The sequence below is a fragment of the Gymnogyps californianus genome, chromosome 1, assembly GCF_018139145.2.
Source record: "Gymnogyps californianus isolate 813 chromosome 1, ASM1813914v2, whole genome shotgun sequence".
NCBI lineage: Eukaryota > Metazoa > Chordata > Aves > Accipitriformes > Cathartidae > Gymnogyps > Gymnogyps californianus.
Genome location: NC_059471.1, coordinates 102,251,128 through 102,268,858, shown reverse-complemented (window position 1 = coordinate 102,268,858; position 17,731 = coordinate 102,251,128). Strand labels below are relative to the sequence as shown.

The 17,731-nt window shown below is 36.5% G+C and overlaps 1 protein-coding gene across 2 annotated transcripts in view; it reads left to right on the top strand.

The window, feature by feature from the left end:
* Nucleotides 1-17,731, top strand: part of ITSN1 (intersectin 1) — a 137,851-nt gene that overhangs the window by 106,806 nt on the left and 13,314 nt on the right. Inside the window, exons 26-29 of one of the 2 annotated variants that reach the window (XM_050915311.1) lie at nt 2,007-2,128; nt 5,278-5,395; nt 9,442-9,633; nt 9,952-10,494. In XM_050915311.1, the coding sequence (XP_050771268.1) occupies nt 2,007-2,128; nt 5,278-5,395; nt 9,442-9,633; nt 9,952-9,953 (434 nt within the window). In that variant the 3' untranslated portion in view covers nt 9,954-10,494. Of the gene's footprint in view, nt 1-2,006; nt 2,129-5,277; nt 5,396-9,441; nt 9,634-9,951; nt 10,495-17,731 lie in introns of those variants that run through there. The other variant, XM_050915310.1, reaches the window with a different exon arrangement.

Below are 17,731 nucleotides of genomic sequence, written 5' to 3'. Positions count from 1 at the left end.
CAACAAAACCTCCCTCTGTTTCAAGGGAGTTGGCTTTGTGGTTTCCTCTGCCTACAACTGCCTTTTCAATGATTGCTGTCTTTCTCTGCCTTGCCAGCAGACTCCCCCCCTCCTTTCCCAGCCTGTGGGTGATGTGTTGTTACTGAGCGCCTTTGCTGTTTCTCTTGGCCACAGGAAGTTTGGCGCTTGTTGACAGAGAGGGCCAAGTAGGACGGTGCCCAGCACTGTGTTACTTTCTTAGTACGGCTGCCCGTGAGAAAGCTGGAGACCACTTCTGTGTACTTGCTCCCTTCAGTCTCGGTCCCTTTTGCTGTTGTTGCTGTGTTGATGGCTAGTCTACCTCACACTCACTGCCGCATTGCTTTCTGCTGCTTTATAAAGGGACAAACTGATGGCAGGTGTGACCTTTTTCTGCTTAGTCTTCCAGTGCCAGTTTTTTAGGCTAGACTAGATTGAAAATATATACAAAGAGTAATCATAAGTGAAAATAACTGATACAGATATTTTTTAATCAAGATTTTCAAATAAAAGCTAAAATCTCAAGCAGTGTATTGATCTGTGATCAGATAATTGCTGAGGTTTTAAATTAAGCTGGCTGTCTTTGCACTGAAGCAGCTGAGACACATTTCTGTGATCTTGTACTACTAGCTCTGCTGTGGGCTTGTTCTAGGATAGTCTTAGACCACAACCATAACCAGTCAAACTCAGTAGCCACATTGGCTGTTTGATAGTCCCCAATTTTATTTGATGCATTGCCAAATAAAAACCTTCTTTGTCTTAAACACAGGGTCAGAATTTACTATTCCAGGAAAGGTTTTTCATAAAAACAAAAAAACAAATTCCTCATCCCCTCCAAAAAAACCAACCCCTAGATCATTCTGTTAAGGAGAATACTTACGTGATTAATGACTGTGTACTGGAATCCTAAAGTGGAATTTTCAGCAGTAACAACACTACTTTTGTGGTGCTTTGGATGTCTGACACCCTTTACAACTAAATGAAGGCTAAGAAAAAGTTCCCCACAGATTCCCCTGAACTCATGACTAAAAAGGGACTACGTAAATGTAGCAGCCTAAAAGGTTTAGCTTACCCAAAGCTAAAAAGTTCCCAAATCTACCATCTTTTGTTTACAAAAGGCTCCCAATTATCATAGTATTAAACATGTTCTCCATCACCCTAAACATGGTTTGATGACATGCTAAACCTGACTTAAAAGCTATCAGTAGGACATCAAAATACCTACAACCGCTTATAAGCTCCTGTCAGTTCAAATTGGTTCAAAAAATGGCTTAACCCTGCCAGACTCTGTGGTGACTAAGTTATCATCTGTACATCCACAATCACTGTAAAATGGAGTAAACTGCATTGTCTACTTTGGCTAATTTAACAGAGAGATAATTGTGAGCTCAAAGTTACTCTGCATCAGATTCATGCTGGTAGGTGATCAAATGAGGCACCAGTTTTGTATTAATGTTCATGGAATAAAGATTTCAGAATAAATCCTGTTTGTTACATTTTTGAAAACATTCATTTTTTTTGTCTAGTCTGGTGGTGAAAAAAGTTCTGCAGGCCTTCATTAGTTTGCACCTCTGTTACTGCAACTTCTTCATTATATTGTCATCAACATGTATCTCCTCTTTTTAGGGAGCTTAGTTCAAACTGATGCCACAAAAATGTATTTATTGGAAAACAGTATTATGATGTTTGATATTAAGAGCCATATAGCTGTAATGATGGTCATTATTCTTCTTCTCTATTTCAAATATTTTTTTATATCCTACCCATAGAGCCACTGCACCTCTGTTTTATTCCTGTAGTGCTATGAACTTCTGATCTGTTTTATAATTACCATATGTTTTCATGGAACTACATAAATACATAACAATTTTATGGAAAGAAATACAAAATGGATATACTGTGCCAGTGATAATAGCAGAGTTAATGTTGTATAGAATGTGTTCAGGTTTTTCCAAATTAACTTTTTTTTTTTCCCCCCGCTTCAACAGAAATTGCCCAAGTTATTGCCTCTTACACAGCAACGGGTCCAGAACAGCTTACTCTTGCTCCTGGTCAGTTGATTCTTATCAGAAAGAAGAATCCAGGTGGCTGGTGGGAAGGAGAGCTCCAAGTTAGTTACTGGTTTTTTTTTAAATAAAATTCCATGTAAAAAAATCTGTAATTTTTTGATAGTTCAAAATGATGAATGCATCAATGATAAATAATTTTGAAAATGTTCTGCAATTAAGCATTTACAAATAAAATGCCTTTACAAAAATATCCATACATTCCAATTCCTTGAACTTGAAATAACTTTGGAGGACAGGAGGAGGAAGCCATTGTGCCTCATTGTAAGTCAAGGGTACCGATCTCATGAATCAGACTCAGCCTGCAGTCCACTCCCGTGTACATTTTCCTGGAGGCCCTTCAGATATAAGAAAGGAGTGGATTTTAGGGCATATTGTTTTGGCTGCTTTTGAGTCCTCCCAGGCTTGTGTCCGATAGTCGTCTTCATGTGAGCAAAAAAGCAGTTGTCGTGTCAGATGGTGGGGAAAGCCAGCCATGCAACAGGAGTGTATGGGACTGCTGGGTTAAGTGACAGAGTCTACTTGTATGACCCGTTCCAATAGTGACCATGCATATCACGTGCATTTGGATCAGCTGATACCTGTGTGCACTGTGAAAGCGAAAGAAATACTGGGGTGCGCAGTCCTGAATGTCTTCCTAAGCGGCTTTCTAAATTGCTTCAGCCAAAAGTTTGGCTATCCCTTTTGTTGAAAGATTGAGAAGTATTTTACAGCAGTGGTTTTTGTGAGATGGCCACCACTTTTTCAGGTTGCTTAATGAATGTGACAGTGTAGAATACCAGTCTAATGGTCCCATCTCAGCAACAGCTCAATTTACTGTAGAAGAGTGAAAAGAATGGTGTCTGTTGCAAGCATCAGATAGGAGAGAGCTTTAGTGTTGTATTAGAAGATAATAGGTAATAAAATATTTTAACCAGTTTGTTTTTTTTTTTAAGAGTAGAACTTGACAATTTGGAAACTTTGATTCCCAATGACTTTCAGTGGCAAAGCTTCGCCCCACCCCCCAGTACCACTGAATGAGGTTTTGTTGGGTTTTGTTTTTTTAACAGGGAATATTACATGAAAGAATGTAATTGATTTATTTTTGCAATGCAGATGCTCAAACTAACTCAAAGTTTTTTTTTTCCACATTACTACCTGCCCTTTTTGCCTTTCCTGGTGATATTTTTTCATCTTTTGTGGAGAAATCATCTTCCAGGATTGCTTTGGTTTTCATTCTCACTAACCTTTATGTTGTTGTTAACTTGTAACTTTAAAGAGTCTCACATTAAATGTATTTTAAGATAGAAAATAAGCTTCACTGGGCAAGGGCTGTCACAATTACGACTTAGCAGCTAATGTGAGGTTTTTTTAAAAGTTAATTTTTGGTTGTGTAAATACTCATATGTAGCTTTGGATACCTTACTATCTTACATATGGTTTTACAAATTGGGTTTTTTTTTCATTAGCAGTCCCCTACCTATTCTTTTCATTCTCCTGTTCAACACTGTAATACTAGTTCTTGCCCCTTTATTATGTGGGCGCAAAGGCTAATGCAGCAGTAAGGTGAAATGGATTGAGGAATTGATTAAAAATAAAAGCAGCAACCCCCCTCCCCAAAGTAGTGAAATGATGACAAGATTTGGAGAAGGGCACTAATATTAACTTTTATGCATTTAATTTCAAAATGGCAGATTTTTAGAAGTATATGTACAGTTCAGTTTCAACTTCAAGTAAATTTTCATGGTACTTGTATTAGGGGTCAGAGTGAAGGTAAAATAAGGTAAATGTGTTAAGCATTACATTGCTGGGTTTAATGCAGTCTTCCAGAACATCTTCAAATGAATGATCTAGATACACTTCAGATCAAGTGCTTTCTTTTTCAGTAAAGAAAAAGAGAGGGAAGGAAGTAGTTAAAGAATAGTATATGTGTTAGATGACTTTTTTTTAACTAAAATTAACATCTGTTTTGTTGTTAAAGGCAAAATTCTATATGCCCAAAATTCCAACCTTATTCTAACAACATGAGAAGAAAATAAAGTAATTCTTAACACAGATTTAATAGATTTAGAAGCTGAGATTTGATTCAAAGTTTTAGAATAACCTTTCTTACAATAAGGATTTTTCTTCTCATTTTATTTGCAATGAACAATGCAGTTGGCAAAATAACAGGATGCAGTTTCTGTCAAATTCCTGTCCTGCTTTGGTGACACAAGCTTTGTCACACTGAATCGGACCTGCAGTTCGTCTGTCCCAATATCATGTCTGACAGTGACTCATTGCAGCTGCATTACAAACTGTAGAGCGCTGCTGTAGGCCAGGTGTATGGTAACCTGCTGCTCGCTCAGCACACACGCATGGACCACACACACACTAATACATGTGTGCACCACGTTTTCGTACTGATGTTCTCCGATTAGATAGGCATGAGAACATCTAGTGTACTTTCCAAAACCTTAACATCTGTTAATTAGGATCATTTGGACAGTGTCTATCCATGTGTATTTGTAGTTGCCAAAGCTTAATTTTTGTTTGATTAGAATCTGGCTTTGAGATTTTGTATTTGAATCTGAACTTTACCCATTTTTTTCTTGCAATAATATTTTGCTGTTCTTCTAGCACTTAGTTAATGTGACATGTTTATACTCTGTCTGTTGTTTGGGCAGGAGAAACTATTAAAAAGTTTAGATACTGTTTCTTTAAAAGAAACGAGGTAATTTGGATTCTTAATCTCTACTTAAACTATCACAATCTAGGTATCTATTTAAATGCAATTCTTTGAATAATGAAAAAGCATTTAAATGCTGCCACTCATTAATGCAAAAGCTAGCCTAATATTCTAGAGTTATGGTTTAAACAGAATCAGAAGTCTTTCAGAAGAATTAGTAGTATTAATTATAAAGCACACAAAGTAGGAACACTGTTAAGTGAAAAATCACTCAAATTAGTAGTAAATAACTACTGTTTAGATATTATAAACTACTGTTTATATATTATGAAAGCTTACTTCACGTAATAGAAGTATCATAATAATACGTCATAATACAATCATAATAATTGCCACAAAAATAGCTGACTACTTCTTTATAAAATTCATTTTTCTTATTCTGAAATAGTCAGTGTGACTGCAAGTAGTTAAGATATTGGCTGAATTACCTTGTCTAAGGATCTATTGATGTGCTTAATCCTCTTAAAAGAATTGTTTTTTTACTAGGCACGAGGGAAAAAACGGCAGATAGGATGGTTCCCTGCTAATTATGTAAAACTTCTGAGCCCTGGTACCAGTAAAACTACACCAACCGACCTACCTAAATCAACAGCATTACCTTCAGGTAAGCAATGCGGTTGCATTAACAAAGTTGTTTTTGTAATGTGTGTCATTTACAGTAGGACTTCTAAAAATAATTATGGACATTCAGTAGGATATTTAGTATCTGTTATACTAGTTACTTTGGTTAAACTCTTCATTTTAATTTTTTTTTTTCTTTTAAATGAGAAGAACATACAGTTGGTCTGTATATTCATGGTGGTGGTCCCTCAGGTGTGAACTGTTGAGTGCTAAAAAGCCATCTGTGACATTACATCTTAGAGTTAAGCATTCAAATTATCAGTCCTATTTCTTTGCACTAATTGTAGTAAAGGTATTTTTAAAGGTTCAGGATGATCCATGGGCTTAGCAGTTGAGGCACCTCTCATTCAGAACCTTTTATTTTTCCTAAGGTGAAGTGTAAGAAAAGCACTCAAATGAAGACGTAGCTTTTTATCCTCTATAGCTACTTATTTTAAGGTTTATGAAAGGACAGAAGAGTGATAGACCATTATATTTTTAAAGCTATTTGTTACAGCTCCACCACAGCCAATATCAAACAGTCTTGTCAGTCTACTGCAAGGTATAAAGGCAGGCAGAAGACTGAGAACAAAAAGTTCATTCCTTGTGACTGCTTCAGTCTTGAACAATTTTGGGCTTGTGAGTTGGTGTAGTACTAAGTAAAGAGGATTCTTGTCAATCAAAAACATGTAGAATGGATGTATTTTCTTCCATAAGCCACCCGAAAGACTGGATGTGGTTGTCTATCATCTGTTTGGATTTAGTTGGCGGTGGCAGGGGGCAAAAGCTTGCTGCTTGCCCAGGCCAATTTTTGACTGTCTATCATTAAAATGAAATAAATGTTTCTAAATGAAAAATGGTAGTAAGCATAATTTTCTCCTTTAAATATGTATGAAGGATTATCATGGAGTTTATGGAACAAGAATAAAATACTGAGATATTAGTTTCATGTGTCATTGGTATAAATAAAAGTACCATATCAGAGAAGGCAAATCTTATAAAGGGTGCTCATTGGCTCCTTTGATGGTAGTCATAAAGATGCAGAAAATCAGGCTTCTGTAAAGACTCACGAGTTGGGTCCTACAGTTAAAATGGTAACTCAGCATTGAGACACATACTTTTACAAGGCAATATGATGGGATTTTTTTTTTTTTTTTTTTTTTTTTTAAATTATTTCAGGTTTGACAGTCTGGGACTTTTCACACATGCTAATAAAAGTTTTACAGAATAAACTTTTTAGCACTTTTTTTCATTGCCTACAGAACATCAAAATCTTAATGACATTCATTTCTATCAAATTCAACTTTGTTATAGACCTTTCATTTTGAAGGATGAGAAGAAGAATCTTATCTTTCCATTATGATAGATGGCCTCACTAACTGTGTGGTTAATGTAAGAGGTTAATGCTTGAGAAGCACCTTCATAGCAGAAGTATGTGAGTGGGGAGGCTTACTATAGGAAAAGACATGGAAAGCCTGAAGAAAACCATCTACAAGGGTTGAATAATGCCCAAGGTGGTGCATTATGAAGGGTCTGAGAGTGTACCATTACCGTCTGGATTTTGAAGATGGGGGATCCATCAGAAACTAGTATCATGAAAACCTCTGTTTCTTTTGTCATTTTGTTTTGATGTATATGCTCTCCATCTGCCATACCGTAATGCAAACTGCATGACTTTAACTTTTTTTTTTAAATTCTGTTGCACAGACACTTTTGCTTTATACTTTGAGGTTTTCTTAATTTCTGACTGCTTTGTATGTGTTCCCTTCTAAACTTGTGTCATGAACATGTCCTTCCTGGTGTTGAGAAATGAAAAGAACTGTTAATGCTACTTGAAGCTAATCAGGCATAAGGAATTTCACAATATAGGAATAGTGGGAAACGTGTTTCAACCATTCTGCTTGTTTAAAGAAAGACAACGTTATAGATTGTACTGATCATGAGTGTCATATAAGAACCTGGATTCCTTCTGCTGTTGCAGTAGGACTAGTATTAATCAATAGACAATCTTTCTAAAAAGGAAACAAATGGCTGAAAAGCACTGGAGCTCAGAGAAGGTACACTATAGCTTGCTTCTGTAGTTAGCAATGGCTTTTGGAGTGTAAAATAACTGAGGAACTTTCTTGCTGGGACTACTATAAGAGCTTTCTATATAGGGCTAAGGTGTATTCTAAGCTTTGTGACCAAGTGTAAGTAAGATCAAGATGAGGTCACTGCTTCAGGTTCAATTGAGGAGTCCTGTCTCTTCAAGAATTCTCTTAAATTACCTCCCCAAGTTTAAGGTGATTCTTGGGATCCCATTGGACTATTTAGATATTCTGATGATACTACTGGACAGCACCAAATTTCTTAAAATTCTTTGAAGTAAAGAGAATGATCTGAATGAAAAATTCTTAAAAGAAATTAACTCTAGAATGGGTTACAAATCTGTTAATGCACGCATTGTATTCAGGTATGGTCTAGCTTAAATTTTTTTATCGTTCTTAATGTTAGTAATAACGTGTAAACCTGTAACAAGAATGCTGTAAAACAGATTCACAGGTCTTTAAAGTGAAATGTGAACATCAATGGTGTTCACACATTTGAACTTGTGTTAGCAGAAACCTGCCTAAAACAGGAGTACACCATAATATACATTCCTTTAGAAATGCTAGTTTATCTCCAGTATGCCAGGGAAATGTACGCTTTGGTTAGTTGATGTGCTAGGTGTTACAAATGACAGTGAGTGCTCCTTCTTTTTCATTCCGCGCCGCCCCCCCCCCCCCCCCGCAAGTAACAAAGCCAAACATTGAGACATATGTAGAGTCCTGTTAAATGTGGAGGTTTTTTGACTATGATCTTTGTGAACAGGCACAAAGTATTAACTAAAAGGAGTTGAATAATTTCTGAAATATAAATTAAAATAGAGGAGCTATTTGACAAATTTAAATAAATTGCTGGCTGAGTACAAGAATGAAAATAAAAGAAAATTTTAGGATTAATATAATGGAGAGAATCTGACAGCAAGGCTAATTAGATAGAAGTCTTGTGTCTCAAGGCAAAATACCAGAAGCCCTGTGACTTGGCATAGAGAAAACATCAGAGAAATAGAGGAAATTGTATATTTAAATAAACAGTCCTGCTGCTTTACAGAATTAAGAAAACTGCTCTATTATAATTGAACAGAAATGGCTGTATTCTGAGAACCAGTCAGATTTGATGAGTTTCACAGTAAGGAAATAGAAAATAGGCTGCTGGAAGCAGTCCTGTGGTGCCAGAAGGGCAGCCTAAATGGCCTAGGATGCTTTTTATTTTTCTTGTCCTTTCCAAGGTCTTTGTGTTCCTAATACCTCAGTGGTACTATAAGGATATCACCACTGGCTTTCTCTTGAATTATAGAGCTGTGTTGAGCACGTCTGGTGCTAAATTAGAAGAGAGTGCCTTTTTCAGGCTTCAGGTAGTGGAACTTCAAAAGTTTCCCAGACTTTTCTGTCCATTGACCAGTTCTGGCAGAAAGGACACTTTTCAGAACAGGTTGGTGAGGATGCAAAATGCAATTTTTATAAATGTACAACAAATTTGGTGCTTTTGTGGGCAAAAAAAATACATATAAAGCAAAAGAGAAGTGTCAATAGAAAGCTAACATCCTTGAAGTGTTTGACTTTTTGCTACAGTTCTAAATTTTTCCAATCTTCTCCTACTGTTGAGCACTTCAAAACAAAAGTATCTTGGGCACAGTTCCAGGCAGGTTACACTGTTCTCAGTTTGCACTGCTGTGCTCTGCCCTCACTAGTGTGATCCTGACCCCTCAGTAAGCTGACTGAGAGAGCAATGCTGCTAGGAAACTCTTTGGGTTTTTTAAATCACCTTGAGCCAATCTGTTGAGGGCTCAGCTAAGCACCCGTACAGGGGCACAGGAGAGAGGGGCAGGACCGCTGCAGGACCTGTTCAGATCAGCCTAGTGTCTTGGAACTATGCTTTGACATCTGTAGTGTTCATAGTTGCTTTATGCATAGCTTATGTTTTGCTGAAACATTACCAGTGCGATAGACCTCTTCCTTTATCTTACAGTGTGCCAAGTAATTGGCATGTATGACTACACTGCACAGAATGATGATGAGCTAGCGTTCAATAAAGGCCAGATTATAAACGTCCTTAACAAGGAAGACCCAGACTGGTGGAAAGGGGAGGTGAATGGACAAGTGGGTCTCTTTCCATCCAACTATGTGAAGCTGACAACAGACATGGACCCAAGCCAGCAATGTAAGTGACCCTCTCTGCTGCCGTGCTGTGATTATTTGTGTAGTACTTTAAGATGAAACATGCAGCATTGCTGTGATTCTGCTGTGGTTTGCAGAACTCAAAGCTTCACCACTGCTGCACTTGTCAAAGTCTCTTTGAAGACCTTCTGTAATGCAAACCTTATTTTATGTTTGTTTTATTTTTAGTTCCCATCCCCTTTGTAGCATGTTACCCTTTATCATTTTTGCACCATGCTGTTTACATGCCTGACTCATTTTCCTAGCTTGAATTTGCTCATTGTTTTGTTTTGCTTATGTGTTGTTTTCCTCCTTTTTCTAGGAATCATATGTTGTCCATCCCCCACTCAGGCTTGAAAGTCCTCAAAGAGACCCACTATCCCATATCACTGCCCAGAGGGATGATGGGAGATGCAGCCTTGATCATGTGGCTTCCAGCATGATCATCTACTGCCTTCTGAGTAGAAGAACACACTGCAGAGCAGTTTACCTCATTTTACATTAGTTGCATGTAATCGCAATGTTTGAGTTAAATACCTACAGATATAGACGCAAAATTAAAATGAAACAAAAAGAACACAAAAAAAATCAGAGGATAGTGGGTCCTTTTGTGGCTTTCAGAGTTACCAAACTAATTTTTCCACCTTTGCACAGGTGCTTTCAGTAGTTTTAAAATTATTTTTAAATATATATTTTAGCCTTTTAAAGGAAAAGTATAAATTAAATTTCTTCATTGCAATTTTGTTTGTGCAAAAAGACCCACTATCAAGGAATGCTGCATGTGCTATTGAAATTGTTCCAAATGTCCATAAATTTGAGACTTTATGTATCTTTCTTTTTTATTGTTCACTTGTCCAGTGTTGTCAATATGTCTTCTTTTTTTTTCTTTTTTTTTTTTTTTTTAATTACAAAAGAACAGGAGGAGTTAAATCAGTTTAAGGAACTTTAAATGTGCCCAATTACAGATAAGGTATTTTGTTGTAGTTATTGTACTGTATGTATCAGGTGTTCCTTGTTGAGTGTGTAATACATTGTGGAGAGAAGAAATTAACTTCCTTCCAATGCAAGAGATATTAACCTTGCATAATGTTGTTATCCCAGTTATGTTAATTTTATTTTGCACATTACTTGTAGCTGCATACAGTTAGAAAACACCTTGGTTTGTGTTTGTCTCAGATTTTTTGTGTTTTGCATTTTCATATCAGAAATCAATAGAATGCTACATTCATGTGGGATTTGAGAATTAACTTCTTTATTTTCATCTTGGTTACATGAAGTTTGATTCCTCATTTTTACTTTGTTATGACTATGGAACAACACATTTTGAACAAGTAGTTTTCCTGACAAGAAAGAATGTATAGAAATATCTCCCTGCAATTAATTTCCAATGTTTACATTTTTTTAAACTAGACTGTGGAATTTATACAAATTAATATTAAGTGGAGCTTACAGTCAAGTTTATGTAGTAGATGTGCTGTAGCTAAGCCATGTTTGTCTTTCCAGCATTAGTTACAAGCTCTTGATGAAATGCCTGGTGCTGTCAGTGCAGAAACCCTCTCTTCCCAATGCCTCAAGCACAATATAGCCATTCTACTAATTATTTTACCATTTAGTTATGTTCTGGTTTATGTATTTCATTTATTTCTAAATTTCATGCTGGCAGTGTTGTAGCGTTTCTAATCCTACCCCATCTCCCTCCTTCTGACCTGTCATGCGGTGCAAAGAACAAGTGAAGCTCCTTATTCAATTGCACTTCAGTATTTCATCAGTATGAATGTAAATTATATAAATATATAAAAACCTGCAGCTTTAACAACTGTAATACAGCCTTTAAAATTAGTTACATGTATAGATAATTAAATTCTTCATATAAAAGATAGACAAAAATGTGTGTGTTGTCTTGTTGCTGTGTGTACACACAGAATTCACCAAGTGGCATTAGTGCATGTAATGAATTTGCCACCAGAATAGCCTGAAGCCCATCTGTTTAATTTCAGAATGACATTTGTCTTGTTTCTTTGAATATTATTTCAATATAATTACTCAGATTGATCATGATTATCTGCAACCTTTTGCACCTTTCTTTCTCTATTCAATGGTTTCTACATGTTATAAATCAGTTGATATTTTTTGACACTATACTGATAGATGAATTAAGTATTCTTTGTTGTTTTACTATGGGTTTACATTGACTTAGGCTCTGTGTTTTATGCCAGAAGCTCTAGTCTTAAAACATGCACAATTGCACAGATTTTCTTTCTTTTTAGGATAGTATTTAACATGCACAAATTTTTCCTTTACCACTCTGCCATAAAAAAAAAATTTTTTTTTCTTCTCCGTCATAGCCACTTTCTGAAAAATACGCTGCCTGGTATGACAGAAATTGAACAGAACGTAACACTTGTGATTTTCCGTGCCCGTTGTTTTGCTTACTGAGGATGATTTTAGTCCACTATTTCAATATTTTGTGCATTAAAATGTTATTTTAATGAAAGGATATCTCTGTTTTCCCATAATGAGCTGTTGTGTTGAAAGATTTATAACTTGACTAAAAGCGTTTGTCCTAAGGGACATTTTGTTTTTTATGACTTCAGGCCAGAAACATACTTTCTCTATATATTGAAATATTGGCAATACTTTGGATATAGGGGATTCAGATGCTGCTTTTTTTCCCCCCATTACTTCAAGTGAGAAAAAAATAAAGCTATTATAATAATCTGCAGGCTACATGTTTTCTAACATGCTTCTTAAAAATGCTGAGAGTGATGTCTCATAAAAGGATTTCAAAATCACAGTGCCCTAAAAGGTCCTGGGGTCAGTTTTCCACTGAAGTGAAAAGAACAGCCTGAAGTTGTCCCTCTGTAGACACACACGCATGCACGCACATTGTGCCAGGACTCCTCAGACAGAAGAGTACTGTGTACTACTCAACAGAGCAACAGCTTCATCAATCAGTCTGTTGTTGAGAATAGTTAACTCACAAAAACTTCAAAACACATTTAAAATGTCCTAGACACAGATATTCAAACCATTGTGGCTTATATCGACATACATTGTTGAAATACCTATAATGTTTATTTACTCAGTTATTAAAGTTCTTAAGTGTGTTACTATAGCTTGGCATGGTAGTGTTTAATCTTCCTCATAATCAGTGATTTCCCTTGAGTAGCAGGGAACAAGGTATTGCACTTACTCTTTCTTACCTGTCTGGATTTTTGTTTTTATATATATATATATATATATATATATTTATGAGCAAGGGAATATGAAAGTAATTCTTTAATAAAGAAAGTGGATTATTTCCATCAAAAAGAATAGTTTTCCAGGGTTGTTTCCAGGTCTCAATCCAGTTTTGACCCTCTCTCCTCCTTCCTGGTTCATCTGAAAAGATCTTTATCCTCCTCAGGCACACAGTCCCCTCCCAAAGCCGCAGATCCAGACTGCAGCAAGCAAACCTATTTCCACAAGAACGCTTGCCTCCTCTGATGGAAATGTGCCCACGCTCTTGTTTCTTTGGTCCTTGAATTTGTGGCTGCAAAGCCAACACTAATCCCAGTCAAGGCTGAAACAAGACTTACATAGACAAAAATAAGAAGCCATTCAGATGATTTTCAATTTTATTTGTATTTTAAGTTAGCATTAAGAAAAAGAGCAGTCTCACTGCTGCCTAGTCAGTTGAATGCATTCTTTATATTAACTTTCATGTGCCAAGTACCTTTTCCCTTTGCACAGGAGCTGTCACTTGAGGGATGGAGAGGAGACTGGATTTAGAGACCACTCCAGGTGGTGGTGGGGTTTTTTGTTCACAGTTTTTCTGTTTACCTTGAGAAGAATTTCCTCTGTATTCAGCTGCTGAGGAAGAATTCCCATGAATGTTCTTTCAGGGAATTCGTTAATATCAATTCCAATACTTTAAATCTATCCAAGACAACTCAGAGTCTGAAATGCGGGTTTATCAAGAACACTTTGCTTTATATTCAGAATCAGTTTTATTTAGATCTCAATTCTTTTGGACCTTCAGTGGCATCTCTTTCAGTCCCCGTGAGCTCACTGAACACATTTTAAAATGGCCTATTACCATAACCTTCCTGCAAGGCAGCAAGATAGCTGCATGTTCTGGTTTTGTTCTCTGGTTTTAAAGCAGTTCTTTTTAGTTCTTCGTGATTATTGACTCCAGCTATTTAACTTCTTGTTAAATAGCTCCTTATATACAGTCCTCTTCTGATTACAATAAATGGCTTATTTTTAACTTTTTTTTAGACAACTGCAGTAAATCCAGGGACATCGTATCTCAAATATTATTTAATCAGTTGAATTGCAAGCTAAGTGCATGCGCACAGACAACCAGATAACAAGCTGCTACTTAGCTAAATAGAGAGCGCTAAGGCGACCTTTTCATTCCAAACCCTGAAAGAATGTTTTCAGAGGGTTGTCCTGGATGCAATTGAAAACATAAATTATTTTCACGAAGACTTCATTTTCTGCCTATAGACTTTATGGGCCTTTGTACTTGTTGTTTGATAGCTTGCAAAGGAGTACTTTACCATGAATAATGATTCATTTTGCATTATTGTCCACGTGAGGAGAAATTGTGAGAGTTATCTTAACTATCTGACGTAACCTAGTAACGTTAATAGTATGTATAAACGTAATTCTGAGATACGCAACAAATTTCTATAGCTTGTTACAGCAAGTTTCATAGCTGTTTTGTTCCCCTCCCCTTTCCATACATCTTAATTTGGAAACTTCTTTAAAAAAAACAAAACCCAAGAAGGACCCCTGTAGTGCTGCTCCTCAGCACAAAAATTCAGATTGCAATGTCTGCGTAGAGCCGGAAACTAATTTGAATCAAACCTGTAACTCTTCCTCTGTAACTTTTATTAATCCTGTGGAGCAACACAAAATAAGAAGTCAGATTTTAGAACAAGTTTAATCTTGTGGAATAGTTTTAATTAAGCATTTCATGGAAAAGGTAGCAGTCAGTGTCTAAAGGTGGAAAGATGTTTATACCCGAGGTAGCTGTCCTACAGCAAGTAGGCGTTGAGCTTTTAGAACGTGTTGGATTCCCTGTGGCCCTGTGGTTCTCCCTGATCACAGGATCTGGCTCCGTTCTCTAGCACAAGTTTCTCGTTTGTTTCTTCGTGCCCTACCTACCTTTTTGAGTCTGACCCCTCGGCAGCAGCTGGCCCTAGCAGCAAGAAGGAAGCTCTGTGTCTGTATGCCGTTCAGTTCCCGACTGCTGCGTTTGGTCTGTCCAGGTACCGGCTTTCACCCACAGAGTGCTGATCTGATGCTGCTGGCTCAGCCGAATACCCACCAGTGGACAGCTGTGAACTGGTGCCAGTGCTAGCAGAGTGCTAGTCTAAGCTGGACTCAAATCTGTGTCACAGATAAAGGTTTTCTGTGCCCTGGCCTAGATGGCTGAAACCGGATTTGTGTTTTTTCCATCACGCTCATCTCTGCCAAGTGCAGTTTGCTCTGCTGAATTGTTTCATATGTTGGAGTAATTCTGGATCCAGATGAGTGTTACAATCATCTGGTTTGATTCCTTCACTTCAATTTTTTTTGCGGGGGAAAGACCTGAAGCCAGGAAAGATGACGGCTAGAGATCTGCCTGAGAAAGTGAAAAAATAATAAAATGTTGTCTGTTAAAAGGTTTGAACTTTTAGAATACTACGTTTAGTTACCACATTTCTGATTCCAAGTGAAGTATCTGTACAGCACCTTTATTTTTGCGAAAGGCAATGTAAAAATGGACTGTGCAGTTCCTTCTGCTTGATGTTTTTTTTTTTTTTTTTTTTTTTTTTTTTTTTTTTTTTTTTTTTTTTTTTTTTTTTTTTTTTTTTTTTTTTTTTTTTTTTTTTTTTTTTTTTTTTTTTTTTTTTTTTTTTTTTTTTTTTTTTTTTTTCATGGCATGTAAAAAAAAAAAAAAAAAAAAAAAAAAAAAAAAAAAAAAAAAAAAAAAAAAAAAAAAAAAAAATGCTCTGTGATCCTTATCTTGGACGTGTTTGCTGTTATCTTTTTTTTTTTTTTTTTTTTTTTTTTTTTTTTTTTTTTTTTTTTTTTTTTGTTACTGTACAGTAAGTGGTCAGGGGCTCAAGATAGATATGCTATCATGGTGTGCTGCTCCCCCCTCCTTAAGGTTTTGGAGGAAAACTGTGACATAATTTTTTACTGCTTCTGGTTCCGTATAATAGAACAGATTCCTGTCTATTGTGATCTTGTCATTACGGACTGGGTCAGCATGAGGTTTACAGTGAAATCTGGCAGTTACATTGTTTAGAAAATCTCCCCAAATTAGAAGAAATCAGAAGTTGTGCCCATGTACATACATCAGCGAATTCCACCTTCCTTCTGAAAAAGCAGCATCTCTTGCACATTGCTTTCAAGCTTAGTGGTTAGCTTGTAAGACACATATTTTCAGGGCTGACTTTGTAAGGAAAAGGAACAACATATTTACTTCTTAGAATGATATTTGAAATTATTTTTTACATTTCTAGAATCCCTTAATCCTACAGGTCCTATGGTGATAGGAGGTCAAAGCACAGATTTCTAGTTACAGCATTTGTATGTTGGTTCTGTAAGTCCAGACAGAGTAACCAGTCGGGTGAGTGTGTGCAAATGCCTCTGCTTGGGGTCGTGCTGGTTATTCAATTAAAGGGCAGAAATTTGCGTATTCACAGTACTGTGAGCATACCAAGTTAGCTATTGTAATTTTCCCCATTCTTTTCTGAGTTTACTAGACTGTAGCTAAAGATTCAAATTCGGCACCTTCCAGATGGGATCCAACACTCTTCTTTCTCAGAGCAGGAGAGAAAATATGAAAGAATGGGGCACTCAGTAACTGAAAAAACAAATGCCAGTGCCTGATTTTAAGTACCTGAATGGCTGTATGCATGAGGGACTATCTGTGTGCTTTAAGTTAGAAACATTAACCAGTTCTACGCTGAGGTAAGGTCCCGTGCTTTACCCACAGCAGAGCTTTCCCATCTGTCGGTGGAAATGTCTGATATTGAAGGCACTTTCTAGCCCCTAGCAGGAGTCTCTTTCAGTGAACTGAATTCATGTATGATATTATTACAGCTGCAAGTGGAATTTAGATGTTCATAAAAGGACTTTGCACAGTACTTTGGTGTCCATGAAAAACTAGCTAGAGCCCTATGGCCTGACATTTCCACTTGGAAAGGAACCCAGTTCTTCTTTGATGTCTTTAATACAAAGACAAGAAAAATCTCTGTACTTGTGCACCTCGTGAAGAAAATCTCTTGTCAGAAAAGTGTCTCCTGCATGTTCTGCGCAGATTGAAGCAGGCTATTTTCCCAAATATTTAGTGTTCAAAAGTAGACCATTTGTTGAAGTTCAGAGTAGCCCATTTACATCCCAGTTGGCTGACTGTCAAGGTAGCCACTAAAATATATTATGATTCAAAATGTTAAATACTTCCTCTAAAAGGTTGGTGGTTGGAAACCACACTTCAAACAAAGGTCATCAGCATCTTTGAACAGTAAACTTCACCAGTCTCTAGAGAAAAATAACTAAACACTTTGTTGACTTTTAATGAAGCTGACAGTGCATGGGGAGAACGAGTTCTGTTTCTTAGACCTCTGATTTACATGATAACTAAGAAAATGCTCTGACAGCAGTCATTTATTAAACAGAAATGAAACTTTTGGCTTTTGAAATGTGCCTAGTGCTTTGATTATTTTGGCATAAATTTGATAATTCTCAAAACCTACTGTTTATTTCAAGAAAAGTTTCAATTGCGTCTTCTAAAGGACTGCAATGTACTGTATCTCAAAGGAGCATTATCAATATGCTTATGCTTCCAATCTGATCTGTTCTCAGCTTCTTAATCATAGAGGAAACTACCCTGACTGTCTGTATCTACTTTTCTTTTTTTTCTTTTTTTTCCCTTTTTTTTCCTTTTTTCTTTTTTTTCCTTTTTTTTTTCCTTTTTTTTCTTTTTTTTTTTTAATTTTTAAGTCAAATCTATAATTACGTTTTCAGGAGCACAGATTAGTTGAAGCAGCAGTTGAAGGTAGTCCATGAAAATATTAATGGTGATACATGTGGACCTTGCTAGTGGCATAGTGCAGAATCAG